Genomic DNA, 24,171 nt, shown 5'->3' with positions numbered 1-24,171 from the left:
TTATCTTGAGTAGTAAAATACTTCAGTCTGGTGCTTTGATGAAAAATTAAGTGCTGCGTTCATGAGTTCATGGCAAGACATTTTTTTTTATTTTTTAACTGGTTCTGTCCTGGAAACCTGTGTCAGGTTGAAATTCAACATTCCTAACCTAAAACGCAATCACCGGCATTGAGATCACCCAGTCATGATAATTGTCTACAATTAGCATGTAAGCACGAACTGCCTGTACTACATATTATAGCAGGTGCAACTGTGGTTGTTGTTTACTACTTCAATATGGTGTCAGTACCCAAGCAGGCAGGACAGCGGCAGCATATTAAGAGCTTAAAAATTGTTGAGTCAGCATGTTCAAGATGATAGGCTGTGGGTTTACAGAACGATTACCAATACAAAACAAAGCAAAAATAATACGTGGCACATTTTACATGACAAAGGAACATTGAAATGAAAATTCACAGGACCAAATGAAATGAAGTCACTATTGTTGATATACACAGAGAAGCAAAAGCTTGCCTCCCATCCATAACAATTATGATGTTGAGCAATGTCTCCAGGCAATGATTTGATGATCCATTTTAATAGGAACACTAATGAGCCCCCAATACAAATCAGCAGTGACCCACAGAGGAACCATTCATAGAACTGGAAATTAGGTGTGTTCTCCACAGTCTCTCATAAACACACACACACACACACACACACACCACACACACACACACACACACACACCATCAACACTGTATAGTGAGGATGGGGCCCTCCTGACCTCAACTTAAGATGTTGTGAGGCGCTGGTGAGAATACTTCAAGAACCTCCTCCATTCCACTGACACACCTTCCCAAAAGGAAGCAGAATCTGGGGTCTCTGAGACGGGATCTCCTATCTCTGGGGTGGAGGTCACCGAAGTGGTTAAACAGCTCCTTGGTGGAAAGACCATGGGGGAGGATGATATTTGCCCAAAGTTCCTAAAGGCTCTGGATATTGTGGGGCTGTCCTGTTTGACACGCCTCTGCAACACTGCATGGACGTCGGGGACAGTGCCTCTGGATTGGTGGAGTGGGATAGTAGTCCCCCTTTTTATGAAGGTGGGCTGGAGGGTATTTTCCACCTACAGGGGATCACACTCCCAAGCCTGCCTGGTAAAGTCTATTCAGTTGCGCTAGAGAGAAGGGTCCATCGGAACGTTGAATCTCAGCTTCAGGAGTAGGAGTGTGATTTTTGTCATGGGCATTGAAGAGTGGACTAGGTCTTCACCCTCAGCAGGGGCCTCAAGCGTCCAATGTTCGCCCAACGAGCATTCTAGTATTTTGTGGACTTGGAGAAGGCATTTGACCATGTCCTTCTGGGAGTCCTGTGTGGGGTGCGTCAGGAGTATGGGGCGCTGATACCCCTGATATGGACTGTTCGGTCCCCGTTTGACCAGGGTCAGAGTTTGGTCGGCATTGCCAGTGCAGTAAGTTGGACTAATTTCCAGTGAGGGTTGGACTCTGCCAATATTATTCTTTGTCACCTTTGTCTAGAACTTTCATGGATATAATTTCTGCAGCCAAGGTGGCCTTTGGTGGCCTCCCAATTGCATCCCGACTTTTTTCAGATGATATGGTTCTGTTGACTTTATCAAGTTGCAATCTTCAACTCTCACTGGAGTGTGAAGTAGCTAGGATGAGAATCAGCATGTCCAAATCTGAGACTATAGTCAGAAAAGGGAGGAGTGCCCTCTCTAAGATAGGGATGAGATCCTGCCCCAAATGGAAGAGTTCAAATATCTTGGGGTCTTGTTCACAAGTGAGGGAAGAATGGAATGCGAGATTGACAGGCAGATTGTTGCAGGCTCCGCAGTAATGTAGACTTTGTATTGGTCCATTATGGTTAATAAGGAGTTAAAATGAAAGACAAAACTCTCGATTTACCGGTCTATCAACGTTCTTACCCTCACCTGGGGTCACAAACTATGGGGCGCAACTGAGATCCTGAATACAAGTGTCTGAAATGTGTTTCCTCTGCAGGGTGTACAGGCTCTCCCTTGGAGATAGGGTGAGAAGCTCAGTAACTCGGAGGGCCTCAGAGTAGACCCGCTGCTCCTTCACATTGAGAGGACCCAGATGAGGTGGCCTGGGCATCTGCTTGGGATGCCTCCCGGACGCCCCACTGGTGAGGTGTTCTTGGGACACCGCAGGACACGGTGGAGAAATTACTATGGAAGTAAATAAGTGCCACCAGGATTTGAATTTGAAATGCCACAGAAAACAGTACTTAAATTTGAAATGTAAAGTGATCACGTTTTGAATAGTTGCTACAATTCGCTGTCTAAAATTCACCGTCTGTGCCACCAGGCAGGGTTACTTCACGTCAGAACCAAACAGCCAGCCAATCCATTTCAGCTTTTTTAGTATATGACGAAGAAAGTGTAACTGCGATTGGCTGAGTGTTCGGTTCTGACCTGAAGTAACCCTGCCTTGTGGCACAGACGGTGAATTTCAGACAGCGAATTGTAGCCAGTTGAATTGTTAACATAGAAAAGTTACACTGAAATACTATTGAAAATGTGATGACTTTACATTTCAAATTAAAATCTTGTTTTCTGTGGCATTTCAAATTAAAATCCTGGTGGCACCTATTTACTTCCATAGATTACATCTCTCCGGTTACTGGGGATCTCCTCGGAAGAGCTCCTGCTAAAGCTACTGCCTTTGCGACCCAACCTCAGATGAGCAGAAGGAAATGGATGGATGGATACTGTATATATTCACATCTATTGCAGAAACAACAAGAAAGAGACAGTGGTGTCTTGAAAGACAAGTGCCTTGATGTATGTATTGGTCAATCAGTCACTTGACCATTTTTGTTTTGTTTTGACAAATTAGCAAAATTTGCGATTGAGATTCAAGCGCACTCTAAACCTAGACCGTTAGATGGTGGCAGTTCACTTCACAACATCTGGCCACCATCAAACCACATTGGTTTCCTTGCAGTGGAAGTAGAATATCAGTTAGTAGCAGCAATGTGGTTTGGTAAGTGCCAATAGACCCCACAAAAGAACATTATACATTAGAGAAAAGTTGTTTTCCGATTGCATTTTCTGTGTTCGCAGGTTAGGTGAACAGTAACTGTTATGGGGCTGACTCTGTGTTTTGATATTGTACAATATTGTTGAATGTATTCTTTTTCTTTTGAAAAGACATTAATAGAACATATTTTTGATTTTTTTTTTTTTTTTAAATAAGGACTGGAACAGATTGCATTACTATTCATTTAAATGGGGAAAGAAGATTCAATAGCTGAATGTATTGTGATAGCATAGTCATGGAAAAAATTACATTTGTATTTCAAGGCACTACTGTTGGTGACTCTTTTTTGTAGTTTGACAGCATAGTGAGTTAGTGGTTAGCAACTCCTCTCTCTCTTCAGATTTGAATCTCTGCTCCGCCGTTCCTATGTGAAATTTGTTTGGTTTCTCACCCACATCCTACCAACATACGTTCGGTTTATTGAAAACTCTAAATTAGGGGCCACCAACATTTTTGAGGCTGAGGGCTGATTCGTCAGTAGGAATCGTACGACTGACGACATGACCTGTTGTGGCAAACGTCTGTGTCTGTGGTCATAATACATAAAATATTTATTTCTTTTATACTATGCGACACAATTTAAAATTTTTCATTAATGTAAGCATGTCAGGTTTAAAATTTAAAGCACAAATAATAATGATTTGTGACATGTGCTATTTTTTAGAACATGCCTCATGGGGCGCCTTTAGTGGTCCTAACAGGCAACCATGCTCCCGTGGGCACCGCCTTGGCGACCCCGCTCTAAATTGTCTACTGGTGTGAATGTGAATGCTTTCAAATGGCTGGCGACCAGTCAGCTGGGAGAAGCTCCAGCTCAACAGTTACCCAAGCGACAACAACCACTATAGAAATTGGATGCATGGAAAGATGTTTTATAGCTACATTTCAATTATTGTTTTCTTTGCAAAAGATAAATGTTGGTGTCGCCAGGGCCTTGGTTCTCATGGCTAAGTCTTAGTTCATAAGTCAATAATTTCACTGCTCACACTGGCAGAGTCGTCACGTCGGCTGACCTCCAGGTAACTACGTGAACCGACGGGCCTCACAGCTCTCCCTCGACCCTGGTCAGAGTCCGGTGTGATGAAAGGTCGTGTGTCATCAACTCCATCCTCCCCCAGATGTCCCGTTGATAATCTAGAGGGGTGAAGTGACACAGGGCAGGACACTGACGAGGGAACGTTTCCTGCCTCATTACCGGCCCACCTGTGACCCTGGTGGGATGGTGTGGGTGGAGCAGTCACCTGCCTGCTTGGTACACTGCTGAGAATGCTGCCCCCCAGAGGCATGGAGGACTCGGTAGGCGCCTCACTGCTCTCAGAAAACTGAGGGTCACTGTTCCTGCGCAGCCAAGGCCCTGGACTGACTCCTGACCCAGGGGAGGGGGATTGCGAATTTTGGTTAAATGAATGGAACAAGCTACCACCTTCGACCAGGTGCTCTCGGTGCAGTGCTTCATCGATGCTGCGGGTGAGGTTAATGGGAGATGGGGGTCGGAGATCAAACTCACACATGGAGAGAGATGTTTCCCTATCCGGATCCAGACTTCCAGTGACTGAGTGCTGTGGTGTCAGTCCTAGTGCCTGTAGTCTGAGCAGTGAACCTGCAGAGCCATCACATATGCCACGCTCTGCTGAAGTGCCCCTGTGGTTGCATACTCGGTTGCTATCTTTGATCCACTCTGGTGGAGCAGCTGTTTGATCATGATTATTGTTCCTGATAAGAGTCTTTGTGATGTCAACTCCAGAACGTTCCTGGCCAGCCCAATTGTTTGGCATATCTGCTTGCCCTCCTCCTCCAACTCCGCTACAATCAGATTTTCTGCAAGGTTTCCCTGTCAGACTCTGAACTATCTTTGACCAGCACGTGTGTCTATAAGTTGAGCCCCCAGAATGGCCAGGGGATGGCATGTCTCCTGCTGTTATTCCATCTCCTGCTCCCCCATCATCTCTTCCTCTGCAACACTGGGGCCTCCAGAAAACCCATGACGCTAAAAAAAGGAGGCACAATCCCCAGGTCAGCTCCAGGAGTCTGGCCCAGAAATGAACCAGCCACCAGCCCCAGTTGAAGCTCATCCAGTCCCCTAGAAGTCCATAGAGCCAAAGGGTAGCATGAACATGTAGCCCACAGCACAGGACTCCAACAACGGCACAAACTGCCAGCACCTTTCCAAAAATCATCCTCTCTCTTCTGCTCCCCGTCCAACCCTTTCTCCTGGCCTCTTCAGCAACTCCAGGGTGAGGAATGGGAGGGCAACGTATACGTGGAAAGAGATAGAAGACAAATCCTATACAGAGACCCAGACCCCAGCACAAGGAGAGAACCTGCAGGGTGACAGGCACCACAGGCGACAGGGCTGGTGAAAGCAGATCTGCTGCCAGCAGCAGAGTGCACTGCAGCACAGCCAACACAGCCACTAGGGGAGGACGCTCCAAGGTTGAAGGTAACACTGTCACTCCAGCCACCCTCAAGGCCAGCAGGGCCAAGGCGGCTTGCGTCCACACTAGCAAGTGTAGTGGCAAATTGTAAATGGCTGCAACTGCTGAACGAGGGAGGATCTTTTGTGTCCCATAGGGATCAATCAGAAAAAGAGAGGCCCTAAGTCCGCCAACTAGAAACAACAGGGCATTGGCCAGTGCAAGAGCCCCCCTATGAGGACACTTTGAACTTGGGGACAAGATGAGTCCGAGAGCAGATGTGGCAAACAAGAGCAGGAAAAGGCTTACTGAACCGTAGACATGGAGGGCCCATGCAAAAGTCAGACTCCTGTTCAGGTGACTCCAGTAGATAAGGCTTCCATTTGCAGCGGGTTCATAGTTGGGAGAAGGGGACGGCTTGGAAGCTTGGTGAGAATCGGCTGACAAAATGGAATGATTCTTCTGATCAATGAAGCTTGGAGAGGCGACTGGTCTAAGACTGGTGTTCAGAAATGATGAGGTCACTGAAAATAAGAAAAAAATATATTGGTTTTAATTGTGACATATTGTTTATTATTGTTGAACTATCATGAATATGAACCCAGGTTCTCAGAACTGTGAGGCAGATGTGCCAAACTTTGGTTTGCGGCGCCACCATCTCAAAATTAAATTCTAAAAAAAAGTGCTGTCCTAACTCTTGTCCATGATACGGGTTAACATTTTCCCGTGACAAAGTATTACGCTAATTTAATCCATGAAGAAAAGCTCAACTAAAAATAGCCAACTGTCAAAAAAAAAGTAAATATTTACAATATAATGCTGAAGCTACTAGTGTGGTGTAGATGACCATCATTTATCAAATAAGTACCACCTGGTTCAATCAAGTCCGTCATTATGTTGCAAATTTGATATGCAGCTCGTCACCCTGGTGATTTGATTTCTACAAAGGAAGACAACAAGGTAATGTAATTAAAAGACCTCAATTGTGATTGTGAGCCTCATGATGTTAGCCGCAGCACTGTAAAGCCTCCTAAATGAAGCCCAATCATACCAGTTTACAGGATCACAGGAACAAATTTGAGGCATTGCAGGGACTGATGAGATATTCTAGTAAAATTGTTTATCGCAGACGGACAGTGTACAGTATATGTATATTGTAAAATATATATAATTCAATTAAAATTGTAAAAAAAACCAATCTCAGATTTATAATGATATCATCATAATGATGTCATTAAACCACAAATGCAGAGCTACATTGGAAAACTGGTAATTACATTGTTTAATTGGTTTAGATTATGTAATTAATGAGCTCTACATGTTACATAATGCCATACAACATTTTAGTACATAGAAAAATTTTATAGGATATTATGTTGGATTTTAAACTGTCATCATCATGTTTTAATGCATACCATTTCATTTCTTTGTGTCATGGGTGTGTCCTTCCTTGACCCGGTCCACTCCTGCTCCAGTGAGCTGACACATCAACCCGCTTCTTGTTCACACTAATTACCCTCGATATATATTGCCACGCTCGTAGTCTGGTCCTTCACCATATCGTTCGTACCTTAATATCATGTTCCCACTGTTCCAAGTACATGCCTTTGATCCTTTGTGTACCTTACCCTCCCTTGTTCACGACCTTGCCTCTTCACCTTTTAATTCTGATACTGTTGCCTGTTTGGACTGCCTGCCTGTGTATCAACCTTGGATAGAATAAATACACTCCCCAAACTGTACTTGACCTCGTGCGTTGCACATTCTGGGTCCAACCCCATGTTTTGTTCCTGACACTTTGTTCCTGCACTGGGAATGCACCGTGACGGATGACAATTTGAGAGACTACAAATGTGTGATGCCACAGGGTAATTTATGGAAAAATAAGCCCCTTCATATTTGGAGCTTGATGGATGGAAGCATGAAGCAATCAAATTTTTCCATCTCAGGGTCTTGGAGGACCTGACCTACCCATCAATGAGACAAAAGCCCAATGAGTCATTGTTCACTCCCAACTTCCTTAAAGGTCAAGTGTCATCTCTATAAACATTCTAAAATAGATATTGTCATGAAAAATAGATTAATTATTAACATTATTCACTTCAATGTCTATACGAAAAAAATAAATAAAGTGTTCAAGCAATGTCCAACAATGCAACGAGCCGTCATTTTGGCTAACATGAAGGAACAACGAGCTACCTTCCCGGAAGTAAAACTAATAGAAACAAACGAGTCCACTTGAGGGCGGTCCTGCCATGTATGCCACTTCCTGCTTCTTCTCGAAAACAAATTCCTCGAGAGGATTTTCATGGCGGGAGTTACAAAAAGCTGTATACATCAAAATCATGCTTTGTGGTGAAAAAACGCATGAGTCCATGTGAGCTGCCGTTTTTTTCATTAATAACATACTATAGGCTACTTGCAGGTGACGTCACATCCGTTTTTTTCATATTGGGAGGTCTCATTTCGCTGGTTACATTAGATTACATAAGACTCTTTTTGACTTCTGAGACGATGGTGCACAAGTGTTGTGTTATTGGCTGCTATAACAAGTTCAGCAAAGAAGGGAACAGACGTTTTTTCCGATTTCCGAAAATAATTACGCACCAAGGACCCCAAACAGAAGAAATGTCGAGCAAACGGCAAGCGAAGTGGCTCAGTAATATCTCGCGTGCAGATCACACTCGTCCCACAGTTTCAAGTCGTGTGTGCAGCGATCACTTCATAAGTGGTAAGTTTAAGCCTAGTATTGCACTTTGACCATATCCTCCTAACGCTATTTTTACATGTATGTGTTGTTTGCGGTGTTTTATATTACAAGACTAACGGTGTTTGATAGATCTACATGTACATGTACATCACACTCGGCCGCCGATCGAGATCGGCCGCCAGTGACAGGCTTTTCATCTACAGTTTAGGACACAAACGTATGAATGTGTGTTGTGCGTTTGCTGTCTGTTTACTGTCTGTAAACGTCAAATTATTTTTAAGAAGGAAATATACCGTATATATATTAAAAACAACACGAGTATGCATGTAGCACCTACCACCTACCAGGGCATCATTCACGCTAGCCCTAATACAACAGTAGCTAGCGGCTTTCTATATGCTGACATTTGAGTAAGGCAAATGTGAACAAATAGAAAGCCGCTACTGTTGTATTAGGGCTCGTATTATTATTAGGGCTACATACAGACATTCACGCTATAATTTGTTAGTACTTAGTAATTTAGACCTTGTACATTTTAATTATTGTCACATTACTTAATGCTCCTTCAAATAAATTTAAAAGATGGTATAATATTTATTTGTCATAGATCTTTTTCCCTCATCGGTGCGATTTGTCGGACCTGAAAGGGCCATAATGGCTAAGCAGAAACAACAACAACATCAGTGAGTTACGCACTCTGTCCCGGGTGATTACAAGTTACTTACTCGGGCAACAATTAAAACCTTTTCTTCAGACAACGTTTTGCAGAGGACACTCTGAATCCACCCGCTTACAAAGTAATTGTAAGCCTCCAAGGACTTGTAGGCCTTCATCTGTTGGTTAGTAAGGCTGTTGGTTGTAAGCACCAAGTAGTTCACAATGTCGCGGTATTCCACTCTCGGCCAACATTTTTCAGTCGCAAAATCACCCTTCGATAGACTAAACGGGTCCAGATCCTCACATAAACTGATTTTCTGCCTGTAGTAGGGTTTCAGATCAGCCGACAGATCCTCGAAATACTTAGAAAACGCCATAGAAAGGGCAGATACAATGAACGCGATGCTGGTATGTAGACAAACTTTAAGAACTGTCTACAACCTCCCAAAATGACCGACACACAAAAAAATTCTTATCCACAATGCACTTGCTCTGAAGTTGTGCAAGTGACCTATATGTCTTGCATTTCGTGACAGTGGCCCTTTAACTTTTGTTCTCCTTAGACTTGAACCACACACAAACCTATTCACCTCTTTGTGTTGGAATTCCTTCCTACACCTCACCTTATTGCTTAAAGGGATGTGAACAGGACACATTCCACAATGCACAGCTGTGTATGTTTAACTCACCTCTACCCTGGAGTCTTCCCCTTGCCACATGCACAGTTGAAGTGTATTTTGTGTGCATATGTTGCAATGACCTGATGTAAAACGCTGAGAGATGTCTATGTGAGAGTCAATGCCATTAACACAATGTTTATCGGCCCATGTGTCACATTTTCCCTTTTCCATGTGCTTTACCTCTTAGGCTACTTCAGTTTTCTACACATCCGCTTTTCATTTAATTCTCTCGAGTTTCTATACCTTATTTCTTTACTACACATTCACCTGACCTATTGCTTCAGTATTGCCAACAGTCTTTTTTTCAACCTGAACCAGTTTTCCTCTTATGTGCTTATATGTCAGGGATTCCAGTTCCTCCACCACCCCCCTTTTGTCCCACTCTGCCGCCTCCTGCGCTTACACTCTCCTGTCTCTGTCTACCTCAAAATGTTTTTTTCCTTTCCTTGGAAACATTTACTAGGTTTACATTTACTAGGTTTTGTTTATCACTGTGTATGAAAATAGTCAAACTCGTTCGACAAGCTTGTGTGGTTCGCTTTGTCCACATTCTTCCCGTACCTGGTGGTGTTGACTGCACAGTTGTGCTTGTTGTGTTTCTCTCCAGATATGCACTTTTGTTTTGTTTTGTTTTTGCTTTCGTTGGTGTTTCCTCTTCCAATTCGGTAGCGGTAAGCAGACTAGCTGCAGTTGTTGCAGCTTCTTTCTCTGTCACAATCTTTGAAAGAGAAGTCTGCTTGCTTCCCGGCGCTTGTGTTTTTTTTCCAATAGAGCCGACTGTGGTTGTGGTGAAAGGTCTGCTTAAAGTCCCTGCAACCCTTGACTCATGTTTTCTGTCAGTGGGAGGTGTCAATTCACCTGAGAATTGGAAAAAAAATACATGACTGTGAAATGCAAGTTCAGAATCAATCTTAAGTGTTAAATAGAAGGGAGTTTCTCACCTGTCAATACAACAGCACGGGGTGTGGCCTGTGTTTCTACGGGAGACGGCGTGGCTCGTGATACACTTTCTGTCGTTAGTGCCAGCACTTGAGGCACAAGAGTCTGAGTGTCCACAGATGAATTGTGTACAACGGCTATTTTAGTCCGCACGTGTGGTTGATACTGTGCCATTTTATCTGTAGTCGTTGGCATAGGAGTGAGAAGTTGTTCCTTTTCGCGCATCAGCATTGTACTACCTGATCCGAGTCCCTGCAAATCACTGCTAGCTGTCACCAGTTTGTTGCCAGAGGGTAAAGAGAGCACAGATGTCATCAAGGCTTCTTCCTTCTGCACAGTACCATTAAGTGACGGACTTGTCGATCCCATCCTGGCCACAGTAATGGTGGGTCGACTCATTTTTTTCCCACCGCTAAGCGTCCGAGAAGAAAGAGTTGACATAGTAGAGGCAGCCGAGTGTGTTCTTGACCCTTGGTCTTCTGCATATGTTATTGTCAGCCGATTCCGCACTGAAACCTTAGCTGGCACAGGACTTTGCACGGTGGGAGGGAAAGACGACCAGAAACTGTCGGTCTGCTTTGTGGGTTGAGATTCTTTGGGAAGATCCAGAGGAGAGAAGGAAGGCGATGTGCCAAAGATGACCTGGGCATCACATGGATGGAGGGAGGAGATGAGGAAGCTGACAAAAAGAAGTGGCATGGAAGCCATGGCCTGAGTTGTGAGCAGTGTCTCTTGTGGTTACACCATCCTCATACTGGCCTTCTGTTGGTACAGGAGAAAAAAAAAAAAAACTCACTACATTTTCTACTGCAAAACAATGTTCTGATCCACTAGAAATAGTTCTAGTATTTTCTATTGTTCTACATGTGGGTCTTGGGGTATACTTTCATTTTTATGTCCACACTCATAAATCAAAGCTCATATCGCAAATGTGCTTTGATATGTGTAAAAAGTGACATCTTTCTCCAGTGAGAAGATTGGAAATGTTATTAATCCGTTCCAGTCCCCCCACCACAAGAAAAGGAAATAATTTTGTAGTGCTTCTTAATGACAAAAATATAATGTATAATATTATACTTTGAAAAAATCCACAATATAACTAAATTGGATCAAAAAGACCTTCAATGGACACTGTGCTGCTCATTCTGGTGTGCGCGCTTTGGTCACCTGGGACAGTATGAGACATAAGGACATTTACAAGTGTAATTTTTTGTTTTGTGTTTGACAGGTACCTTCATCTTAGAGCAATTAACAGCTTGAAGTCTCTTTTCCCAAGAATATTTACAAATTATATTCGCCAAAAGACTGGTTAGCACATCTGCCTCACAGTTAGGAGGTTCGAATCTAGTCTCGCCTGTGTGGAGTTTGCATATTCTCCCTGCGCCTGCTTGGGTTTTCTCCCCTTGTTCCGGTTTCCTTCCACATCCTCAAACATACATAGTATATTTACTGAGGACTCCAGATTGCCTGTAGGTGTGACTTTGACCGAGAATGTTTTTTTTTTTTTTTTTTACACGTGCCCTGCGATTGGCTAGCAACCAGCTTGGGCGTGAGCCTGCCTCTCACCCGAAGATAGCTGGAATAGTCTCCAGCAGGCCCACGACCCTAGTGAGGATAACCAGTACAGAAAATGGATGAATTTGGCAAATTGCTGCACGTTGTGAAGCAAATTGAAATCACCCTCCACCGTAGTGCACTCATATACCAAATTTCTTAGCCGATTGACAGCGTGCGTTTAAAAAAAGTAGATTGCTTCACTCATATCTTAAGGCACCACTGTACTCCAAATAGTTTCTGACAGCGCACCACATAAGAGTTGCTTGGCTTCAACTTTTTTCAAGTTGACACTAATGTGATCAAAGTGAATACGACCTTGATTAGTCACTGTCAACAATATTTCTTTAAGAGATGGGACTTCATAGCGAGGCAAAATAAATAAATACATGCAAAAATTAAGCATTTCCCTGAAGCCCTCTCCATGTACCCCAATTCGAATATCATTGTTGATGAAATTCACCAGCAAGCTGGTAAATGGCTGCCACTTTCCTCTGTTAGGCGAGGGCTTTTGGTGAAGTTGCCACTTGACCTCTGATGGGAGGGTTAAGATTGTTCATCAAATAGCTTTAGATTTCAGATTGGTGTGCATCGCACTTCTGCTTCAGTTACATTTGAGGATAGATATAGTTTGCAAAACGCTATGCTACCGGTCTCATTTTTGGTGAAATATTTCACAATGCTTGATGAACTGCTGCTATTTTGTAGCACTACCCCACAAACCTCTAGCGACTAGTTGAGCTCAAGATCTAAACCAATGGTTCTCAACTATTATATCCGTAGGACCAAAAAAAAAAATGTCCACAAAATTACACTTATTACACTTATTACACTTATTCTTTCGATAAGAAGAGAGTTTTACTTATCAAGATGTAGGTAGCCAGAGGCTGACCTGCACTGTGTTTGCACACCTGTACACGTCCTTTTAATAGGCTCCATGTGGAAACTTGATATGGTAGAGGTGTGTATTGATTGTGAACACATGAAATCTTAAACCCCTCCAGCACACTCCCAGCAAATGAGTTACAGTGAAGAAAATACATTTTTGAACACCCTGCTATATTGGAAGTTCTCCCACTAAGGGGTCTGAAATTTTCATCGTAGGTGCATGTCCACTGTGAGTGAACAACTACAGGAAACGTTTGACCTCTGTAATTGCAAACAAAGGCTACTGTACCAAATATTAACACTGGTTTTTCTCAGGTGTTCAAATAATTATTTGCAGCTATATCGCACAAATAAGTAAGTTTCTTTTGGCTTGTCCCGTTAGGGGTCGCCACAGCGTGTCCTCTCAGATGAACACACATTTGTTTGGCACAGTTTTTACGGCAGATGCCCTCCCTTATGCAACCTCTCTTGGGGAGTAAGATGTATCAAAAGAATAAATGGTTTAAAAAAAAAAAAAATCATACATTGTTTTTTCTGGATTTTTCTTTTTAGATTATCTCTCTCACAGTGGACATGCACCTACAATGAAAATTTCAGACCCCTCCATGATTTATAAATGGGAGAACTTGGAATATAGCAGGGTGTTTGTTCAAATACTTATTTTCTTCAATGTAATTGCATGACGTTCATAACTTCCAAATCTCATATGTCAGACCTTCATAAACTAACAAAATCAGTCTATAACCCACAACTTGAGAATCACTGCTCTAAATGCCATTGTAGAGGAATAAAATAGATAAATTGCCCCGTCTTTTTCGAGCCCTAGTATTCAATATTCTTGGACTGTTTTTTTTTTTTATGATGACTCATGAGCTTAGTGAAACTCCTGTTGGGTATTTTACAGTATGGATTGTCACCACAAAGGGATGTGTCAGGTGATTTCCAATACAGGGCATGTTGAAACAAACAGAAACCTACACACACGCACACGCGCACACACACTCACAAAAAGAGTTTCATGAAACAGCCTTTCCCAAAATTGCCAAAGTAAAATGCTGCAGGATTTGTCACTGATCATCAAATAGGCAGCAATAGTCACATATTTCATTTCTATTGAGAGAGAAACACCTCAAATCTCAATTCTCAAAATTACATAATTCTCAAATAACCAACTGATACCAGTGTCCCTTTCCTTTTCCCAAAAACTCATTTGAGCCTATTTTCGCACATGGCCTCCATAAACAGCCCTTGTTCACACTGGGCTCCATTTATGACTCACAATGGGAGAATTCCCCCAAGCAGCAAATTCAAGACCATGCTGAAACTTCCCCGCAAAACATTAGGAACAGAAACGATTGCATTCTGTATGTATGTGTCTGTAGTCACTTAGAGGACTAGCCAGTGACTCAACTAGGGTTCATTCACAGCTGCGACAACCAACTCAGCTTGTACGGTGGGCTAGCATGCAACTTCTATGCTCAAGAGCTCACAATATGTGATTTTTTTTTTTGGGGGGGGTGGGGGGGTATTCTACATGTGGAAAAATGTCACCGTGTGAGAAGTCACCAATAGTTGTCAGAAAGTCACAACCGTGCAATGAACCACGTAGAAAAATACAGCATGTGAAAAATACCACGAGTGTAGAAATGAATGCTGTACAAGAGTAGCTACAGTGTTTATTTTGTTTCCTGTCTCAGTCACTTCTACTTCCAGCCTCATTGGCTGGTGCAGTTCAACACCCTTCCTTTCCTTTTTTTTGTCTTCAATTCAACCCGAATAATTCCAGCAAAGAGATACAGCAAGTGCTTTGTTGAATTGGACCGGTAAATATAGAGAGGTAGAAAAAGGCAATTTTAAAAATGTGGAGTCATTTCCAGGGCAGAGTGGATAGGTGGGTGAAGCAGCAATGAAACCGCAAAGAAGGTTGGGATGGGATGGGATAGTGATGAGGTCATACTGACAGTGGAGGGAGTACTTCAGGCAGATGGAGGAACGAAAGCCTAATGAGGACAATGTGTAAGAGTTTAAATTTAGAGCAAGAAGAATAGACTGATTAAAAGAAACAGACAGTAACGCAAACTCTAAGCGAATGAACCATCAGGAAACTACAAAAGTTGGACCAAAGTAGGGCTACAAATATATCTATTTTTAGAATGGATTGTTCTGATGATAATCCCATCAATTAATCCCATGAAAATTTTGTTTGCATTATTACACAAAATGTTCATGCAAGGTGCATGAATTACTGTTGTGCACATGTGGTCACTCTGATCAAGTTCCCCACTGAGTGTGTGTGACTTTGGAAGGTTGGCAGCTGGCTACTGAAAAAGTAAAAGTGCAGTTAGTGAATGCTTTTGTAGTTTGGCTGTTGGGAGCTCAGGTTAGACGATAACTGTGAACTGGCTAACCGTTAGTCTGCTTTTAACGTGGCGGTTGTGGCAATAGAGCTCGTAGACCTACGTCATAAAATCACGGTTTTTGTTTACGTCGCCATATTGCCGGTCAAACAGAGCATTGTTGCAAGTTAATTCCTTTGAGACGAAACAATGTCTTATAGCATGACACCCAGTTTTATCCGATACCATTAAACATAATTATAAAATTTTTTTGTAACTATCTGAGTTCACGATGATCCCTAAACACCACACGAATGAAAGTGCACATTTGGGCTGTGTCACTCACGTCAGTGGATTCGTCTAACTGCAGTGAGAAACACTCACAAGCTCCGATGTCCTTCCACACATCTGCCATGGCTTCACAGTGCCGTGCAACTGTACTCCTTGATAGCGGTAGAGCTTTTTTCGTAGATATTTCCGCCTTATTTTTGAAAGGTCGGAACAATGAGTCTGCCTCTTTTACCATCTCTCCGTCTTGGGAGGACTTCTTGTTATTAACAATGATGTGACGAACCCGGAACCAATGGCGGCTTTCGCTGTTGAACTCTGATGTGTGAAAAGTGACTGCTGTGCAGCCAATTGGGATTTTAGTTCGTTCACTTTTCTCATTCTCAGCTTGGTATTTAGTGGAATGTCGGTGTCGTATTTTCCATAAACAGTTAAAAAATGCCGCCACACATTTCACTACACTGGCACTCCGAAAATGACATCGTGGAAAAAAAAGTCTGCATGCCATTCCATATGAAAGCGATACGTTTTTGTCTTCTTCTTTGCTCCAGCATCCATGCTCATGTTTGATAAGATTTCTTTACTTTAAGAAAAAAAGCATACAAATACTTTGTTGCTGGATCTGTTCTCAATCAGCAATAAATCCCACATAGTGTTGGAGCCACTGAGTTTTTTTCAATACAAATGCCAATATTTAAAAAAATGACCCCTGGTTTTACACAAATTCGCATTCATTAACTATGACTGGACAAAAAACATTTTAGGACAGGGAGTCGTCTCCTCTGTACACAGAAGCGTATTACTGCCACATGCTTACCTCCGTAAACATTGTTTATTATTATTATTTTTTTGATACGGATTGCTCTCAAATGAGTCAATTTGGCATTATAGATACTAATTGGTAATTTGAGATTAAGAATAATTCCTACCTTAAATGATCGCTACACAGGCGTGTGTATTTCGCTGGGAACCACCCATCCCATTTAATTGCTGAAATCCAGCGATCTTTTCTCGTCTTTTCAGCTGGTATTCCATAGAATGATCTATGTCTGTCTCGTCTATTGTGACAACAAAGAGCACAATAGGTCTTGGGCATTGCGAAAAATCTGCTCCGGTTCAACGACTCCCGCACAGCCAAGCAGCTACGTTTGACCGGCAATATGGCGCTGTGCAAACTGTGACGTCACGTGCATGAAGCTTCGATAGAAGCTTGTTTATTTAATAGCTATTTTGTTATAGTTTGTTCAGCAAAGCCATTGAAAGCGCAATCTTTCCTCCTGGCTCACCACCATTGCAGTAACAGCATTAATGCAGTAACACCAGGTTTATGTGGAAAAAAAAAAAAAAAAAGAAAAAAAAAAAAATCACTGCAAAGTTTCGAGGCAGAGATTTTGCTTCAACTATTTTTGGTAATCTTCTCGTTTCAGTTAATCGCTGTGCATTTCTGAATTTGCCTCTATAAGGCAACAGCAAAAGGCACATTAATGGAGGAAAATATTCACTTACATTCGTTCATTTTCCAAGATGCTTAGCCTCGTTTTTCTTTTTTTTGTATGAAATTCACGTTTTGTTTTTATCCATTTTAACCGTGAACAGTCAAATTTGAAAAATATAAAAATAAAAAAAAACGATGCAATGACAAAGGGTTCAGTCAATGCAGCAATGAAACTGTCGGGTTCGTTACTTCCAAGAAGTCAAAGAACCGCTGGTTTATACAGTGTGTGCTGTTACAAGACGAAGACATTCCATTCCCACTTTGGTGAGGTTTCCATTCAGGTACACGCAGGCAGGCAGCCAAACAAACACCACCACCATTGAGAAATGGCTTTTAATAAGCACGTCAGTGTCTTGTTCCAAAGCACTCCAACATGTATCAGGGCGTTTGTATACGTGAGTGAGATAAGAGAGTCTTGAAAGAATTACGAAATCTCCAGGATGTTTTTGTCTGTGCCAGGATAACGCGTGTGGATCGAAAGTTCCGATATGAATATATTTCATGCATAAAGAGAGGGAAATCTCACATTGGCTCTCTTTGTGCCAGTCCGTCGGGAGTAGGCAGATGGGTGCAGGCAGTCTGAGGATTTTTTTTTTTTTAAATCATGTTGGTCCCCTGGAGCCCAAAGAACAAATTATTATGCTCATTCACTTACAGAGGGGGGCGTCCATGTTGTGGAGATGTCGTCACTCTCTCTTGCACAATATGCTCTTCATCCAGAACAGGAAATGCTTAATATTAATATTGAATCAACCAAACACGGAGGATTACACGATCCCTTACTTGATCACATGACGTGGTACCACAACAGGTGCTAATCTCTTAATCATCGCAGTATTGATGTCATGTCTACACTAATATATTTAAAGAAGTAGTCATTTTTAGTTCATGTGGAACTGTGCAGAAGGAGAGGTGGGGTGTGCGTGGAAGATTTGGGGGAAATGTTCTTTTTCTTGTGTGCAGCAGAAATGTTCTTCATTGCAGGGGAAGTTTCTAGGGCTACACTAATTTGTTGTCCTCGGGAGTTCATTTGTCCAGAAAAACAAGAGAAAACAGTGTCCGTTGTGCCTCAGTTTTATTTTTGCATTTAGTGAAAATAGTGTAGTAGTAGTAGTAGTAGTCCAGACAAATAGAACTGAGATTTATAACTTTCAACAGAAAATGTTTTCCATAAAACAAGGCTGTTCTATTTTAACTACAAAAACAGAATGAGAGATTGTTTATAGCAAAATTTACATTTCTATTGAAATTTGAACGATAGCAGCATATACCTCAGAACATGTATGTAATTAATTTGGTCTCAGAGTGATAAAATTGCAGGCATGATTAACGGAAATGCTAGAACATTACTCTATGAGCCCAACAAAAGCGGATGATTGGTGATGCTTTATCCCATGGGGATCTTTGTTTCATGCACTACTAAACAAATTTCAGAGCAACGCTCCTCCTCCAACACTGCATCCAACACTCACTATAGCGATGCTCCTCTCTATATAAGGTACAGTATTAAATAACAACACTTCATTTGAAAAGCATTGGGATTTTGCATGTATGTGTGTCGCCAAGTGCCCATCACCCAAGATGACTCCACGTGCTCTTTTATCGCAATTGCAGTGGGATTAAGAGTCAAAAGTCAGGGAAGAAGTCGATTAAAAGGAAGAGCTGTTTCATGGAGAATGGGAAAGGAGACGAGCGGACCCTTGCAAACGCGATCTAAAATGTTTCAGGTAAAAAGAAAGGAATAAGAGAGGAGAAATCGAACAAAACTGGAGTAAAGTAGCTGTGTTAAATGGTTCCTCAGCAGAAAGACTGCACTTTAGTATTCCTGCTGGCCGGAACACTCGCCACCCAGATGTACGATTTGTTTGCACTGCCTTACAGTATGTAGGTGGACACATGAGGCTGCGAAGCAACGTATGCACAGCGGGAAACACATAGAGTGGGGAAATGGGAGGGTGAGTATGTGCGGTTATCTTGGTATGTGGACGTAGTGGGGGAGGTCCCGGGTATGACCGTTAAAAAATTCCTCACCTTGGAATAACATGTGGATTGACTCCATAATATTCTCCTGCTTCCTCCTATTTATTTTACAAATTTAGTCTTCAAAACACATCGAATAATTCAGTTTATGTGACGTCATTTTAAATCCAGAAGAATAAATAATAATTGATTTTTACAGCTTGTTAGCAGAGTTGATGCCCAATTATCCCCCCAGGGACCTTTCGAGCTTTTATAACAGTCCGAAGTCGGTTAGAGATGCATTTCTCATGGTGCTCCACTTCTTGGAGGAGGTGTAGAATCTGGTACCTCCCACCCAGCAAGGCCGTGCGTGCCCTTGGTCAAGCGGAGACTCCATGCAGAACCGATAGTGCTTGCCTTTGATCCCCAGCCAAAACGGATGTCCATCTTAAAAGTGCTAAGCCCAATGACATCTTTGACTGATGCTGGACCCTCAGATCAAAGGCCGAGGTTCAGCGTGGAGGGTGGCGCGGTTCGATTCCCCCACATTTGCACATTCACACCCACGCAGAGCACAGCCTGCAAATATTGATTTGTCATGTTGGCCACAGAACGGTTTTCTAGAATACTTCATTGTCTACCGGGGGTCGTAGCCATCATAGGCGGCGGGGATGGGGTTGGAGTTACAACACAAAACTTTCAGGGGTTAACCCACTTTTACGAGCAAATGGTCATCTGCTTACATTCACCTTCTCCTCTATGTAGGGGCCAAAAAGCTAAATACGCCAACCCTCAATCTCTGGTTGAGTTAATATTGTAATATCATCTTTCCCCATCGAGATGCACAGAAATGCGCTCCAGTCTCCCCAAAAACATCTGTAATGTGTTTATTAATACAGAAAACAGCACTACATTACAAATACATACATCGATGACAGTTTGTGGATTACAACAAATTGACTGGAGCTTGTTTTGTCTTGTTCAACTTGGACAGACTCAGAGTTTCACAAATGTTTGAAATGACTCCGTAAACTGCAGCAACGTTAATTATTTTTGTAGAGGAAAGAGTATATACACTTGTGAGTATTGTTTAACAGTCTACATGGGTTACTGTAGACAAACACAGTGTTAACTGTTCACTAACTTCCAAACTGTGACCAGTTCAGGGTGTGTAGTCTGCTTTTTGCCCAAAGTTGAGTGGGATAGGCTTCGGCACTCCCGCAAACCTTTTGAGGATAAGCGGCTTGGAAAATGGATGGACGGAAATTGACACCGTTACACTAAATCCATGTTAGAGTCACTCTACAGCGGTCTTAACAGCCAAAATATGGACCCTTTAAGGAAAAGACAATCATGGACACCAACTGAATAAGGAAAATTGATGAATGTTTTTGCATTCTTTCTTTCATGTTTCAAATCAAACACTAAACCACACATTCCCATATACACAGTAAGAAAGGGTATGTTCAGGTGGGCCCACATTCCTAGTGATGCACCACAAGTGACCGCGCTAAACAGCCGCTAAATCATATGCAACCACCAATTCCTGTCACTACCCACATCACAAGTCTTCAAGTGATGGCCTGTAACAGCATGAAGCAAAAGAATTGAAGGGTTGTGTGGCAAAGATTAGCTATTAAATCTTTGTGATACATTTACTTAACTTCTTGATACGCAAGCTACAGACCAGCTACAAGTCCTGGACTTTGTTTAATGCTGTGCGGGATTGTGGTTTCTTGATCTACTAATCATGAATAATGTTTCTCAGTGTTGTGACATTTTAAGATTGTGAGTTCTGGCAAGAAACTTTGATGGAGTCCGCGGCAAGCCCTTATTTTTGTAAAAGTGCATGCAACTCAATACAAAGGCTTGGCTAGCTTCTGTAACAGTCTTTGCTCAAAAGCCAACTTGTCCTTGAGCCGACCGGAGAAGCAAGCTGTAAATCTTTATTGAGCTCCGTTGGAGGAGCGATGAAGGCTTTTTGTCCTGCCAGTGGATCAGGGTGTGTTGTTTTTCTTCCGAATTGAGTTCATCTGGCGGGTTCTGTCTGCCTGACGTCCAGTAGCACATTGGCCCAGTTTCCTCTCACAGCAGAATGTGGTCAAATATTCCTGACTAGGGTACACATGAATCCTCCACCATGTTGTTCCCAGACAAACCAGTGTGTGGCCGTGTTGTAACTGCACGCAAATACAATATGCTGCCCATCTGTTGGTGTGACCCAAACACAAAGGTACTGGTCCACTTTTTGCTAGCTTAACTATTTCCACCCCTGCTGCTCTCATGCAGTTCTAACTTCGTGGGTTATTACTTGGACAAATTTGGTTCCTCTTTCAGTTTAACGAAAGCCAAGAGGCTGCTGGCTAAAATTGAGACTCAAGGAAGATGTGACAAAGAAAGCAATCCCATAGTCCTCATTACACTCAACTAATATGTTCTTTCTAATCCTTTACCGCTGCTACTTTGACAGAATCCATCCACGATCTAGTTTCCATTTCAATGGGCTCTCAAAAGAAACATACACAATGTCTCTTAAATGCATGTGGGCTGTGCTGGGTTTCATTTCCCAACATCCTGCTCATTTGACCTGGAATTGGTAGCCAAGGAGATTTCAACACCCACCAGCATGACTAAGTCGTAAACCAACACCCTTCTCAAACTGATATAGTGGAATAGAAGACGGATGAGGAAAATCTTACTGCAGGGCCTATTGTAATCATAGCACACTACAAACAGAAAATGGCATTTGCAATAAGTCCATATTCTTCAGCAATACATACCGTTTCAGAGAAATAAAATAGAGCAAGTGTTACAATATTCCGCAGACACACCCTCATTATCACATAATTTCCAAATGCCCACCTTAAATGATACGAGAACTTTTTTTTTTTTTTTTTTTTTTTTTAAAATCAAGCCTTTGTAATCTTCATAATCTTTTTCAGAGAAATGTGTTTGATAGTTGCCTTGGTAATCATATGTACAAGGCTGTGAAAAAGTATTTATCAGCCTCTCAAATTACTTTTTTTTGCATTTTCCCCTCGCAAAACTCAGAAGTGAGGCACTCTCAAGTCAGAGTATCACTAATTAACCATCTATCTATGGTATTAATTTATTCTCAGATGTCAAATTTATTGACCAATCACACACTGAGGCAAAGAAGTGCACTAATGGGCGCAAACAAGCGGAGGTTGTATTGATTAACTCTTAACTTGTTTTTATTCTTTAAAACATGACTGGAAGATTTGTGAGAATGCTTTCTTCCCTTGTTAATAATGTTAAATATATTAGTCGCAGTTTTTAGAGTTACAAGCTGTCGCTTGGTTGATTTTTTTCCCCCCTGCTTTGTGTAGCAGCTTCAAGTATGCAGTCACTGAGTGATGTGGGAAAAAAAAGGGGTTGATGGGCTTGCAGTTTATGTTTGGATGGAACAAACAGTCAAACACACAAAAACAAAATTGAAAACACCCACAAGGACGATATGGCAGGTTAACGCAAACTAAGCACCTGACGTCACTCGCTAACTACGCCCCTTAAAGACATGACAGTTTTAAAATTTTGGTGGGGATTTTATCAAGAATCACGCATGTTCGGCTTTCAGGGAGCACATAAAATGATGGGAGGGGGCAGATTTGGCCCCGGGGCACTGAGTTGAACACCTGGGGGTTATTGCATTTCAATTAAATTCAATAAGGAAACTGATTTGGCATAGAAGTGCACTGAGTTAGGAGCTTGATCATGGAAGGAATGACACTCGTAACTCAAGGTGTCACTCCATTTACGAAACAGGATCAATCAAAACTATTTTTTTTCTTTAAATGGTCAACTGCACGTCTACCACTGGTTTGTACTTCATTCATTCCTAGCACCTAAAATATTAATATTTAATTTGTTTCTACGAAGATATCATTTTTACATTATTACCATTCATCGAGGAACAATTAATTAAGCCACCACACAGTGCAACGTGTTGTCCCACCGGTCCAAAAAGACGGGTAAAATGTTCCCAGTGTGGGAATTGGACATGTACTACTACGGCCACGACGCTTAGTCACGGTGTAGCACTGCGCAAAGTGACGCTGCACCGCAGAGCCCCCACAATAAACATTTGACGTACCTCCTGCTTATGCGGCTCCTCGATCAGCTGCACGACCCCGGTTAGGACGTGAGAGCTGCGGCGAAAGTGTCCATAATCCGCCGGTGCTGACTGGAGCAGTCGGAAGAGGAAAGAAGTGCACGCCGCTCTGTGCTGCGCCCAACCGGCTCCACAGTGAGCTAATGAGGAGGACCGGAGTAAGCCACAAAGAGACGCCCCCCTCCTCCCGAACGCTGCAACGCTCCATAAGTCCGACTGACTGTCCAGTGTCCACTCCCCCCCCTCTCGTAGAAGCAGAGAAAACGCGATTGCTCACCATGGAGCCCGCAGCCTACACATTACGCAACCTAATCAACTACAGACTCACGCAGTTGCCTGGCACGCTCGTCGTGACGTCACAGTTTACAAGAGTACCTTGACTTGCACATTTAACGCGTTCCGTAAGCAAGATCGTAACTCAAATTACTGCTTTGTCAAGTGAATTGAAAGGTTATCAATCCAATCCAAACTCTCGCAACCACCACTTTCCTGTCACGTTCTGAATAAATAAAAACAGCACAGCAATTGATAGTCGTTCTAAATTTTTTGACACCAAGTACCACCCAGTAAAAAATCCCGAAAAAAACAAAAAACTTAACTCTCCAAGTATCACTCTATGACCAACATAAAGGACCTCCTGCAATATATATATATATATATATATATATATATATATATATATATTATTTTTTTAAATAATCAGTGATGTCCTTTTATTGGGTTTCCAAGATAATTTGGTGAGAAATGCACAAAATATCATTTTTCAAGCTATTTTCATTCGTCTTTCTGCCTGCTAATCGAGGTGGTCAGATTTCTCATGAATATGCGACATGTAAATATAAGCTTTAGTCTGATTTGATCGCCCATCATCCCCAAGTTAAATATGGAAAACTGTTTGGCACCTGGCAGCACAGTGAAGCAGCGAGAAAGCATTGGCCTCACAGTTCAGAGGACGCGGGTTCAATCCCAGCCCTCCCTGTGCCAGGTGTTTTTTCTCCGGGCACTCCGGTTTCCTCCCACACCCGAAAACATGCAACATTAATTGGACACT

General features: G+C 42.3%; 1 protein-coding gene across 2 annotated transcripts; it reads right to left on the bottom strand.

Moving 5' to 3' along the window:
• Window positions 1–24: 24 nt before the first annotated feature.
• On the bottom strand, window positions 25–24,134 carry LOC133507080 (proline-rich transmembrane protein 3). Of its 2 annotated transcripts, XM_061831698.1 has the most exons (5): window positions 24,023–24,134; window positions 23,103–23,260; window positions 10,471–11,230; window positions 10,091–10,387; window positions 25–6,006 (listed from the first exon to the last, which is right to left on the bottom strand). In XM_061831698.1, the coding sequence occupies exons 3-5, from the start codon at window positions 11,174–11,176 to the stop codon at window positions 4,028–4,030; spliced, it is 2,982 nt and encodes a 993-aa protein (XP_061687682.1). In that variant the 5' UTR covers window positions 11,177–11,230; window positions 23,103–23,260; window positions 24,023–24,134; the 3' UTR covers window positions 25–4,027. The 2 variants fall into 2 exon arrangements, with proteins under 2 accessions (XP_061687682.1, XP_061687691.1); XM_061831707.1 differs by lacking the exon at window positions 23,103–23,260 and having other exon boundaries at window positions 24,023–24,104.
• Between the last annotated feature and the right edge of the window lie 37 nt (window positions 24,135–24,171).

This window comes from Syngnathoides biaculeatus, chromosome 2 (genome assembly GCF_019802595.1).
Source record: "Syngnathoides biaculeatus isolate LvHL_M chromosome 2, ASM1980259v1, whole genome shotgun sequence".
NCBI lineage: Eukaryota > Metazoa > Chordata > Actinopteri > Syngnathiformes > Syngnathidae > Syngnathoides > Syngnathoides biaculeatus.
This window is presented reverse-complemented; position numbering and strand designations above follow the sequence as displayed.